At 43.1% G+C, this 13204-nt stretch overlaps 1 protein-coding gene across 1 annotated transcript in view; it reads right to left on the reverse strand.

Annotated features, from left to right (window-relative positions):
- Positions 1 to 13204, reverse strand: part of LOC145408781 (protein white-like) — a 282276-nt gene that overhangs the window by 45765 nt on the left and 223307 nt on the right. Inside the window, exon 4 of the mRNA XM_080279431.1 lies at positions 5651 to 5749. Within this exon, the coding sequence (XP_080135557.1) occupies positions 5651 to 5749 (99 nt within the window). The remainder of the gene's footprint in view (positions 1 to 5650; positions 5750 to 13204) is intronic.

Raw genomic sequence — 13204 nt, forward strand, 5'->3', positions numbered from 1 at the left:
CCTGTGCCATGGTGAAACAGCGAGTGTGCAGCCGCTCACAAAGCCTACAGAACTACACATTCTCTGTAGCCTATCCACTTTATGTAAATACTGCATACTGCAGAGTCTGCATCTGAAGGTATGGTTCCATCATGGCTGTTCAGAATAAGGGTAGACATCATCAAGAATGCACAGCACTGCTCTTGGACAGTCTATGTTTCTTTTATTAATCCTTCTCTCCTCTATCCCAGGTTTCAAAGTGGGTGTGGAAGGTACAAAGGAAATATTCATGAAACCCACCAGTGCTGATGATCAATCTCCATATTGTGCCAAAATCTATAGAGGCTACTTCTACTTTTGGTGAACAGTTCACTACTTTTCCTAGGAGAGATCCTTCAGTGCATATTTTGCTGAATATTTGCCTCAGAAGAAATTCGGGTTAAATTTTCAGTTTTGAGGAAGGGAGACATACAACACCTAATACAGCATGAGAGAAATGAGAGCTGCCTTTGCCTTCTGGAGGGATATAGCTGCAGGACACGATGGTATTCAATATGCCATGATTCTCCTTCTAGCGGAGGAGACCCTGGCCTTCCTATTGGCCATGTTCAACATAGTGTGGAAGGAGGGGATCCTGCCAGCTAGCTGGCAACTGCCGATAATCATCTCGATATCGAAGCCAAGGAACGACCAATTCATAGTGTCAAATTCCCACACAATCTTTTTGACATCTTTCATTTGGATATTGTATGAAAAGATGGTGACTGCGCCTGGTTTGTTATTTAGGCAATTGTGGATTTTTATCTAAATGCCAGTATGTTTTTAGGCAGATGGGATCCACTATGGATAATGTTCGCCATGAGTCATCCACCTGCACCGCAAATGGATCCAAACAGCACCACGTTACGGTATTTTTTGGCCTGGTGAAGGCGTATGAAACAGCTTAGTGCCATAGCATTTATTCCAGTCTCCATTTTTACGATCTTTGGGATCACTTATCCACTTTTATCCAGAACTTCCTATGTGAGAGGAAGTTTCAGGTGTGTGTTTGGGATGAGCTCTCTCTCTCTCTCTTGTACACTCAGGAGGAGAGAGTGCCACAGGGGAGTGTTTTGGGTGTGGAATTATTCGACTGTGAGGGGTCTTACCAGATGGAATGAAAAGCACCCTCCTTGTGGATGACTTCTCTGTCTCATTTGCTGCATCCTAAATGTCGGAGGTAGAGCGCTGACTGAAACTTGCAGTAGGCTGAACCTTTCCCTGGGCTCAGATTAGCGACTTTAGGGTTCTCTTCATCAAACCTTTGTTAGTCGCCGGCGTTGAGTGACGGACTCCCTCCAGTGCCAGTGTCGGAGATGTCAAATTAATGCAATTTGTAAAACCCTGTGAACAAAATATGGAACAGGAACGAAGGTCACTGGTATGTTTGTAAGACCCTATTCTGCCATCCTAAGCACTCAGGCGGTCAGTTTACCCCAGATGTTTTCATCCATATGTTTACATGTTAATGGCACATACACAGTAATTTTATGAATTTTTCCACTCAAGATACCGAATCATAGGATAGGTTTAAGATGCTAAAAAAAAAAAAAAATGCGAGGTGCGCCAGATGATTCTCTTCAGATTATTAAAAGGAAGATGTCGATTGTCGAAAAAAAAATATGGACTCGGGGCCAGCCTGGGGTGCATGCAGATATATTAAATAACTGCCTTTGGAGGGTTAATACAGCTACAATGCACATGGGGTGCATCTTGATGAAGATTTGTTACTTAAACATCCAAAGGATTGCTTGTAAGGAAGAATGACGTTTTTAGACCTCACCTATGACCACTGTCTTACTTCTTGCCAGAAGGTTTTGAATCTTTTAAACTTTCCTGCTCATATTAGATGGGGTGCTGAGAGACATACCCTTCTCCTGCTCCATCAAGCTCTGGCGTTATCCATGCTGGAATATGCTTGTGAGGTGCACTCCTCAGCTATCTCTGCCTGGTTATGAGCCTTGGACTCTGTACATCATACAGACTTTCGTTTGGCTACAGGAACATTATTCATACATTCTCTGTTCCAATCCCGCTTGTGGATTTAGGGGTAATGTGGGTGAATCTATGGCGTTGGTCCCATATAGTGAGGTGCTGGTATAGAGTTCAGAGACTTCTTTGGACCCCAATATATAACTGTGTTTTTAGTTTTGCCCAGCACACTTTTTACGACCTCCATTCGCGATTTTCTCTCCCCTTGAGTTATCGGGCAAACGGTGTCATGACTGAACTCAGTCTCTCAGGTACTCCAGTCTAAGGTACAAAGACGTGTGTTGTTCCACCCTTGGTGTTTCCTGGTCAGATTTTGCCGGTATATCACGGCCTCTAAGTTTATTGCATCGGATGTGATGATCTGCACCTAGTTTTTAGCTCATGTTGCCTTAAATATTGGGTCTGTATCAGCATTTGGCTCAGAGACTGATATAGGTACTGGATCTGGAGTTGTCTTCTCTAATTTCAGCCTGGTTGGCACCCTACTTTCCTCAACCACAGTTTACACTGCTGGGCCGTCAGCATTTCTGATGTCTCTCTATTTTACCCTTATCTATGCGGCAAATAATTTTACTATATTTAGAGATTCCAGAGCAGCCTTATCTGCCCTTCAGCATTTTAACACTCCACACTCTGTGGTATTGGTAATTTTAGAAAAGCTCCTCCTCCCGGACCATCATGGCCAGAGACTTTCCTTTGTTGGGCCATGTTGGTCTGCAGGGAAATGTGCGGATGAGGCAACAAGGATAGCAGCTACCCTTGATGTTTCTATCAGACCTCTCCCTTAAAGAAATTACTTCCCTGTGATTAAGGCTTCTGTCCGGACCTCCTGAGAGCATGCATGGGATACACTTACTGTACCAAGCAAGCTACAGAAGGTGACGGTGGTAGTTAGTCCATGGATCAGTATAGCCATGTCCCATCACTAGGATATTGCTGTGACTTACCTATGGAGTGGTCATACGTCCCATGCACAGCCATCTCATTGAGGGAAGACACCATCTTCTAATTGTGAAAACTGGTCTCGTTGACTGTGCAATACCTCTTACTTGAGTGTCCTAATCTGTGGGATACCTCTGCAGGTTAAGTCGGGAGATGGTTCTTACTTTCTCTTCTCAGTCCTTCGTGAGGAGGCGTGTGATTCGGGGGGGTCGGGGGGGACATCTTGTTTGTTAAGGAAGCAGGCTTCCTCAGACAGCTTTAGCTTTTATGCCAGTTTTAACTGTTTTTCTTAATGCGTAATTTTATGGTGTGTCCTTGACGAAGTGCATGAACTTTAATGTTAGATGACTGTATTAATTTGTGTTATTATGTTGTTATCCCTATATATATAATTATATCTGTACATATAGCTCTCCTTGTTCTGCTTTTAATTTAATTTGTTGTACATTAGTAATAATATCTGTTGCTACGCTGCCAGGATCATTTTAGTGTAATCACTTAATCAGTCAAACAGCGTGGTGCTGAGTGGACATCAGTTGGTCATCTGCACTGATCCAGTGACCATGCCATGTTTCATTACTGTCCGGGTAATTTTGATTAATCAGACTGATAAACTCAAGATTTTTTCCCCAGGCTTTGGTGACACCTTAGGAGGAAAAGAACTTAAAACAAGCTTCGAACATCTCAGTATTTTAAGATAATGCAGCCGTCCAACCGGATAAGAGCCCCGAAATTCGCTAATTTGGAACGCTGAATTCAATTATGTTCAAATGCTGAATGAGATCGCATCCCAAAATTGGTGTAAGTGTGGATGAACTGTGATGAAATGAAGAAAATAAGCACCAAGTTTCATTGAAATGGATTCTCTTGTAACGAAAATATTTATATTATACTGGGGTAATGAAGTTAGTAGGGGAGTGAAAGATAAAAATGGTAGATTACTAGTTGAGCAGGGAGAAAAAGTGTGCAGATGGAGACAACACTTTAATGAACTGTTGAACATTGAGAATGAAAGTAATGCGAGTATAAGTGGCTGGGGAATGGCTGGTAGAACGAGGAAGACGAGAAAACAGGAAGAAATCAGTAGAAGGGAAGCTGTGGAAGCATTGATGAAAGTCAAATTGGGGAAAGCCTCAGGAATTGATGGAGTGTGTGGTTAAATGCTGAATCATGGGGGAGAGATAGTAGTAGAATGGACGTGGATGATGTGCAGATTGGCCTGGGAGGAAGGTAAAGTCCCGAATGATTGGAAGTCAGCTATAATTATTCCCCTGTACAAAGGGAAAGAGGAAAAAGAAGTTTGTGGTAATCATAGGGGCATTTATCTTCTTAGTGTAATAGGAAAAGTATACGGTAGGGTACTTATTGACAGAGTTAGGGAAATAACAGAGGAATTAGTTGGAGAAGAACCGAGAGGGTTTAGGAATGGAAGACGTTGTGTAGATCAGATATTCATTTTTAGATCTTTGGTGGAAAAGTGTCTAGAGAAGGGAAAGAAGTTATATGCGGCCTTCATGGATGTGGAGAAAGCATATGACAGGGTGGATAGACAAGGATTGTGGAAAGTATTAAGAATATATGGAGTAGATGGGAAGTTGTTAAATGCTGTGAAGAGTACGTACAGTATGAGGGTGCTAAGGCTGCAGTGCATGTGGATAGTGAACTGAGTGAGTTTTTCTATTTGAAGGTTGGACTGAATCAGAGAAGTGTCATGTCTCCATGGTTGTTCAATCTGTATATGGATTGGGTTATAAAAGAGATACAAGGTAGGACAGTGAATGTTGGAGTGGCCGTAATGAGAGAGGGCAGTGTTTGGAAACTCCTTGTACTGTTGTTTGCAGATGACACTGTGTTGTTAAGTGAAGACGAAGGGGAGCTGCAAGGCTTGATGGATGAGTTTGGGAGAGCGTGTAAGAAACGGAATTTAAAGGCGAATATAGGGAAGGGTAAAGTTATGGTCTTCGAGAGAGGTGAAGTCAGTGAATGTACAATGAGGTTGGATGATAAGGAAATGGAAAATGTGAGTACGTTTAAGTACTTGGGTAGTGTGACGAGTAAGGATGGAAGTTTGGAGGATGAAGTGCTTGAAAGGGTACAACAAGGAAGAGAGGTTGCTGGTTCCTTGAAAGCAGTGATAAGAAACAGGGAAGTGAGCATGGAAGTGAAAAAGTTATTACATGACAGTATTGTGATACCAACTCTGACGTATGGAAGTGAAGCTTGGACTTTGTTGGAGGGACACAAGTCAAGAGTGAGAACAATGGAAATGAGTTATCTGAGAGGAGCCTGTGGAGTCACATGGATTGACAGACTGACAAATGAGGGTGTGAAGGAGCGTTGTGGTATGGATGTGATAGGAAACATTAGGAGAAACACACTGAGGTGGTCTGGCCATGTGGAGAGGATGGAGAATGAGAGACTGATGAGGAGAGTGTATGTGAGTAAGGTGGAAGGGGAGAGAGGGAGGGGAAGGCCAAGGATGAGATGGAAGGATGGCATGGAGAGGTATATGAGAGAGGGGTGTGTGACCTGGGAGCAGGGCAGTGAAATGGCGGGGGACAAGGTGACATGGAGGCGATTTGTTTGTGACCACCCCGTATAAGGGATTAAGGCGTCTTGCAATAGATAGATAGATAGATTCTGGGGAATGAGAGTAATGAAACACCTCTGTATAAATCAAACCTGTGCCAAAACTAACCTCACAAGCAAAGCTGAGTCTCTTCCTCTCTCCCCCGGATATGCTCTTGCTCTCTCCACGGCTTCCAATGAGAGTGTGTTGGCAATTAAGCAGACCCAGCTGCAGAAGAGAAATGGGTAAAATATGAGTAGAAGCTATAGCAGAGAGAGAGAGAGAGAGAACACTGAAGCGGTGCCAAGGCACAGCAAACTCGTCCCCGGCAGTCATTTTAGTGCTGACATATAAACACAACAGGATATCTAGTCAAAGATATCACGTATCATATTTGGAGTAAATCGGGTGAAAATTGACGATTTTATTCCTATTTGAAATTTTAGGCCTGACTGGGGGTGATACCCCTGATGCAATGCTTCATGTTAGAGGATGTAGATTTGAAAGAGGCACCTTTAGGTTTTGGTTTCATGTCGAAATGACGGATTTGAAAAGAGTTACGGTAAGAAAAGAAAAATACTTTTTCTTTGGGCCTACAGTCTAGGGCTTGGCCCAACTCGGCCCAAAACTTAAACAGATGATCAGAAGGTCATAGCCCATCATCCCAGTAATTGTAGTTATAATCGCACTGGTAGTTTTTGCGTAAAGTTGTTAACAGACAGACAAACACAAACAAACCGATTGAAAACAATACCCGTTCCCAAGCCCCTCCGAGGCGGGGACGAGCAAACATGCAGAGTGAAGACTAACAGATTAAAGCAGAATGACACTAACAGCATAGGGGAACAAAATATGAGCGAGGTAATTCTTCAGAATGAGATTTAAATTGGATGAAAGAGAGTTGACACGAGATCAACAGTACTGTGGGGATTCTACCCTGAAACACCTGCTTGCAGTGTATCACCTAATCAAGAGAAACTTGGTGCTCATTTTCTTCATTTCATCACAGTTCATCCACACTCACACCAATTTTGGGATGCGATCTCATTCAGCATTTGAACATAATTGAATACAGTGTTCCAAACTAGCGAATTTCGGGGCTCTTATCCGGTTGGACGGCTACATTATCTTAAAATACTGAGATGTTCGAAGCTTGTTTTAAGTTCTTTTCCTCCTAAGGTGTCACCAAAGCCCAGGGAAAAAATCTTGAGTTTATCAGTCTGATTAATCAAAATTACCCGGACAGTAATGAAACATGGCATGGTCACTGGATCAGTGCAGATGACCAACTGATGTCCACTCAGCACCACGCTGTTTGACTGATTAAGTGATTACACTAAAATGATCCTGGCAGCGTAGCAACAGATATTATTACCAATGTACAACAAATTAAATTAAAAGCAGAACAAGGAGGGCTATATGTACAGATATAATTATACATATAGGGATAACAACATAATAACACAAATTAATACAGTCATCTAACATTAAAGTTCATGCACTTCGTCAAGGACACACCATAAAATTACGCATTAAGAAAAACAGTTAAAACTGGCATAAAAGCTAAAGCTGTCTGAGGAAGCCTGCTTCCTTATCAAACAAGATGTCCCCCCCGACCCCCCCGAATCACACGCCTCCTCACGAAGGACTGAGAAGAGAAAGTAAGAACCATCTCCCGACTTAACCTGCAGAGGTATCCCACAGATTAGGACACTCAAGTAAGAGGTATTGCACAGTCAACGAGACCAGTTTTCACAATTAGAAGATGGTGTCTTCCCTCAATGAGATGGCTGTGCATGGGACGTATGACCACTCCATAGGTAAGTCACAGCAATATCCTAGTGATGGGACATGGCTATACTGATCCATGGACTAACTACCACCGTCACCTTCTGTAGCTTGCTTGGTACAGTAAGTGTATCCCATGCATGCTCTCAGGAGGTCCGGACAGAAGCCTTAATCACAGGGAAGTAATTTCTTTAAGGGAGAGGTCTGATAGAAACATCAAGGGTAGCTGCTATCCTTGTTGCCTCATCCGCACATTTCCCTGCAGACCAACATGGCCCAACAAAGGAAAGTCTCTGGCCATGATGGTCCGGGAGGAGGAGCTTTTCTAAAATTACCAATACCACAGAGTGTGGAGTGTTAAAATGCTGAAGGGCAGATAAGGCTGCTCTGGAATCTCTAAATATAGTAAAATTATTTGCCGCATAGATAAGGGTAAAATGGAGAGCCATCAGAAATGCTGACGGCCCAGCAGTGTAAACTGTGGTTGAGGAAAGTAGGGTGCCAACCAGGCTGAAATTAGAGAAGACAACTCCAGATCCAGTACCTATATCAGTCTCTGAGCCAAATGCTGATACAGACCCAATATTTAAGGCAACATGAGCTAAAAACTAGGTGCAGATCATCACATCCGATGCAATAAACTTAGAGGCCGTGATATACCGGCAAAATCTGACCAGGAAACACCAAGGGTGGAACAACACACGTCTTTGTACCTTAGACTGGAGTACCTGAGAGACTGAGTTCAGTCATGACACCGTTTGCCCGATAACTCAAGGGGAGAGAAAATCGCGAATGGAGGTCGTAAAAAGTGTGCTGGGCAAAACTAAAAACACAGTTATATATTGGGGTCCAAAGAAGTCTCTGAACTCTATACCAGCACCTCACTATATGGGACCAACGCCATAGATTCACCCACATTACCCCTAAATCCACAAGCGGGATTGGAACAGAGAATGTATGAATAATGTTCCTGTAGCCAAACGAAAGTCTGTATGATGTACAGAGTCCAAGGCTCATAACCAGGCAGAGATAGCTGAGGAGTGCACCTCACAAGCATATTCCAGCATGGATAACGCCAGAGCTTGATGGAGCAGCAGAAGGGTATGTCTCTCAGCACCCCATCTAATATGAGCAGGAAAATTTAAAAGATTCAAAACCTTCTGGCAAGAAGTAAGACAGTGGTCATAGGTGAGGTCTAAAAACGTCATTCTTCCTTACAAGCAATCCTTTGGATGTTTAAGTAACAAATCTTCATCAAGATGCACCCCATGTGCATTTTAGCTGTATTAACCTTCCAAAAGCAGTTATTTAATATATCTGCATGCACCCCAGGCTGGCCCCGAGTCCATTTTTTTTTTTTTCGACAATCGACATCTTCCTTTTAATAATCTGAAGAGAATCATCTGGCGCACCTCGCATTTTTTTTTTTTTTTAGCATCTTAAACCCATCCTATGATTCGTTATCTTGAGTGGAAAAATTAATAAAATTACTGTGTATGTGCCATTAACATGTAAACATATGGATGAAATCATCTGGGGTAAACTGACCGCCTGAGTGCTTAGGATGGCAGAATAGGGTCTTACAAACATACCAGTGACCTTCGTTCCTGTTCCATATTTTGTTCACAGGGTTTTACAAATTGCATTAATTTGACATCTCCGACACTGGCACTGGAGGGAGTCCGTCACTCAACGCCGGCGACTAACAAAGGTTTGATGAAGAGAACCCTAAAGTCGCTAATCTGAGCCCAGGGAAAGGTTCAGCCTACTGCAAGTTTCAGTCAGCGCTCTACCTCCGACATTTAGGATGCAGCAAATGAGACAGAGAAGTCATCCACAAGGAGGGTGCTTTTCATTCCATCTGGTAAGACCCCTCACAGTCGAATAATTCCACACCCAAAACACTCCCCTGTGGCACTCTCTCCTCCTGAGTGTACAAGAGAGAGAGAGAGAGCTCATCCCAAACACACACCTGAAACTTCCTCTCACATAGGAAGTTCTGGATAAAAGTGGATAAGTGATCCCAAAGATCGTAAAAATGGAGACTGGAATAAATGCCATGGCACTAAGCTGTTTCATACGCCTTCACCAGGCCAAAAAATACCGTAACGTGGTGCTGTTTGGATCCATTTGCGGTGCAGGTGGATGACTCATGGCGAACATTATCCATAGTGGATCCCATCTGCCTAAAAACATACTGGCATTTAGATAAAAATCCACAATTGCCTAAATAACAAACCAGGCGCAGTCACCATCTTTTCATACAATATCCAAATGAAAGATGTCAAAAAGATTGTGTGGGAATTTGACACTATGAATTGGTCGTTCCTTGGCTTCGATATCGAGATGATTATCGGCAGTTGCCAGCTAGCTGGCAGGATCCCCTCCTTCCACACTATGTTGAACATGGCCAATAGGAAGGCCAGGGTCTCCTCCGCTAGAAGGAGAATCATGGCATATTGAATACCATCGTGTCCTGCAGCTATATCCCTCCAGAAGGCAAAGGCAGCTCTCATTTCTCTCATGCTGTATTAGGTGTTGTATGTCTCCCTTCCTCAAAACTGAAAATTTAACCCGAATTTCTTCTGAGGCAAATATTCAGCAAAATATGCACTGAAGGATCTCTCCTAGGAAAAGTAGTGAACTGTTCACCAAAAGTAGAAGTAGCCTCTATAGATTTTGGCACAATATGGAGATTGATCATCAGCACTGGTGGGTTTCATGAATATTTCCTTTGTACCTTCCACACCCACTTTGAAACCTGGGATAGAGGAGAGAAGGATTAATAAAAGAAACATAGACAGTCCAAGAGCAGTGCTGTGCATTCTTGATGATGTCTACCCTTATTCTGAACAGCCATGATAGAACCATACCTTCAGATGCAGACTCTGCAGTATGCAGTATTTACATAAAGTGCGTAGGCTACAGGGAATGTGTAGTTCTGTAGGCTTTGTGAGCGGCTGCACACTCGCTGTTTCACCATGGCACAGGCCTACGAAGAAAGTAGCCAGCTGTTCTGGGATTTGCCCTCGCACCTGCTTGGTAAAGATTAGAGGTGTAATACTGTACAGCCGCATTAGCACTGAGAAACTCTTCCTCCCGTGACTGAAGAACTCTTAGGTCCCGAAAGAGGTTCCAGTCAACCTGGTCCAGACACCAACGAGGAACCTGTGGTGTGGGTGGACTGCCAGCTGTGCATGGTAAGACTGCATAGTGATACTTATCATGGAGATCATCACATGAGATCATCCACATGAAATCTAGTGCACACTCAGGTGAAGATGGTGCGGTCAATTACTGCAAGCGAACCAGTATATACTTATTTCTTTTAATGCAAGGAAGAAGGAACCAAAGGTCAGAAGCCCATAGGATTGTTCCCTCCAAGAAAAAATAAAAAAAATAACAAGATAACATAGAGCCAAATTCAAGATCTGTTCATTTCGAGATGTCTTGACACTGCGTTTGTAAGACTGGAGGTCATACAGACAGAGAAAGACAGTTCCAGAGTTGACCTGTTCCATGCATGAAGGACTGGGATAGATGGGTAACTCTTGCATTAGAGAGTTGGATAGAAAAAAGATGAGAAGTTGTTGCTAGATGGGTGCAACGCTCCCGCCATAGTGGTGGAGGGTTGCTAACAGACATTTCAGAGGAACAGTGATCATTGAAGTAGCGATTTAAGACAGACAAAGGTGTAGCAGTGAGGTGAAGAGACAGAGGTTGAAGGGTTCCTGTAAGAGGAAGAGAGTTAATAAGACAAAAAGCCTTTGACTTCACCTTGTTGAGAAATGCGGTGTGTGGGGAGCCTCCCCAAACATGGGAGTTGTACTCTACACAGAGTTGAATAAAACTCGTGTATAAAGTCAACAACTGTGAAGGGGTAAAGAAGACAAGGAGTCAGCTTAGCACACCTAATCTCTTGGAAGTAGATTTTACAAGAGAGGAAATATGATCTTTTCCAAAGAAATCCCGAGAGAATGAAATCCCAAGCATGTTTAAAGATGCAGGATTGAGTTGGATTTGTTAAAAATTAGAAGATACTTCTGCAGAAGATTTTGATGGGTTGAAAGATGTATGAACTGAGTCCTTGGAGCATTAAAAGCAACAAGATTACTTGTACGCCAATCAGAGATATGAGCCAAGTCAGACATTAGGTTTGCCATAGCCTGATCCCTTGTGTGCTGAAGTAATTGCAGAGATGGATGCGGTAGGAAGCAAATGAAAATGTGAAGGGTGGAGTCATCAGCATATGAGTGGTTGGAGTTCGATATACAGCTTAGAAAGTCATTGATGAATAGAAGGAAGGGAGTTGGTGACAGGACAGAACCCTGAAGAACACCACTACTGGTAGCTCTATGAGAGAAGTGGTGGCTGTCTGCAACAGCTGCTATAGAATGAACAGAATGGAAGCTAGAGGTGAAGGCACAGATGGAAGGAGAGAAACCATCTGAGGGCAGTTTGGAGGTTAAAGATTTATTCCAGACTCTCTTGAAAGCCTTTGAGATGTCCAATGCAATGGCAAAGCTTTTGCCAAAGCCCCAAAAGGAGGATGACCAAGAATCTGAGAGGTAGGTGAGAAGATTGCCAGTGGAGCACCCCTGGTAGAATCCATACTGACAATCGGAAATGAAGGTTGTAACAGGAAAGGCACTTTGTTTTACTTATATATATTTATATATATATATATATATATATATATATATATATATATATATATATATATATATATATATATATATATATATATATATATATGCCATGAATAGAATGAGAAACATTAGAAAAACACGATGTTAAAGTAATTAGGCGATTGTTAAAGGGCTCGAGGTGGTTACCCAACTTTGAGACTGGTTGACTGGGAGCAATTGTCCAGCAAGAATGAAAGGTACAATTGACAGACATAGGCAAGAGTTTACCTAAGTAAGGGTGTGAGCACAGAATAGTTCTTTAGGACAACAGGAGGGACCCATGTGGACTGGATATAACCCCCCAGAATGGATGCCCTCCATTCAAATTCCTGATGAATATGAACAATCGGGGCTACTGGCAAACTAATCCATTAAGGTCCTTTCAAAGGCCAAAGGCAATTTGAGGGAGGTAGACATTACACACTATGTATTTACTCCCCAGTGCCATTTGGGCAGACAATAGGAAGAATGGTGTTACAAGCACATCAAAATGGCAGAAGATGGCACACGCCCTGATGATCATCTACAGTGTTGATGGTGATAATATACCAGTATATTCCCCTCAGTGGGGAAAATATCTGGTCCCTCAACAAAGTCTTATGCCGACAAATGCAGACAGGATGGGTCTCAGCTAAGAGAAGTTGAAGCTCTTCCCAGAGACCTCTCAGGTCTCTACAGTTCTATTGTATGATTATGAATGTTTTCTATTACTTGTGGGTCCAGCTTTTAGGCAGCCCCATTCTTTGCCGAATAGAAAACACTCTGTTTGGACACACTGCAGGTGGGTGGCAGTGGTGACCCAGAGGGCCCAACAGCTGGTTTCCTTTTTTATGTGATGAGGTTTGGAAAGCAACATGATGCTGCTTCCCTTTCCTCTCACCCCTTACTACCTGCCACCTACCATTAGGAGGTGATGATGCAGAGGTGACTGGTGGTGGTACAGTCAGTCTAGGCTTGGTAGCATACAAATTGGTAGCCCTAACAGAGACAACCGCATTATTAAATGAGTCACAACCTTGTCAAGTGGGGTAGGAGCAGCCCTCTTACTTCTAATATCAAGCTCAGAGGATGCACAAGGCAGCAGCGTACATCTGGCTGTTGATGTCCTTGCCAGGACTGTGAATGCAGCCTGCAGGGATGCATGGAAGTGGGAAGACAACCCTGCTCACGAGTGATCTCCCCATGGAGGAGACACTGTCCACCAAAG

The sequence above is a fragment of the Coenobita brevimanus genome, chromosome 78, assembly GCF_032717465.1.
Source record: "Coenobita brevimanus isolate Jiangsu-jjx chromosome 78, ASM3271746v2, whole genome shotgun sequence".
NCBI lineage: Eukaryota > Metazoa > Arthropoda > Malacostraca > Decapoda > Coenobitidae > Coenobita > Coenobita brevimanus.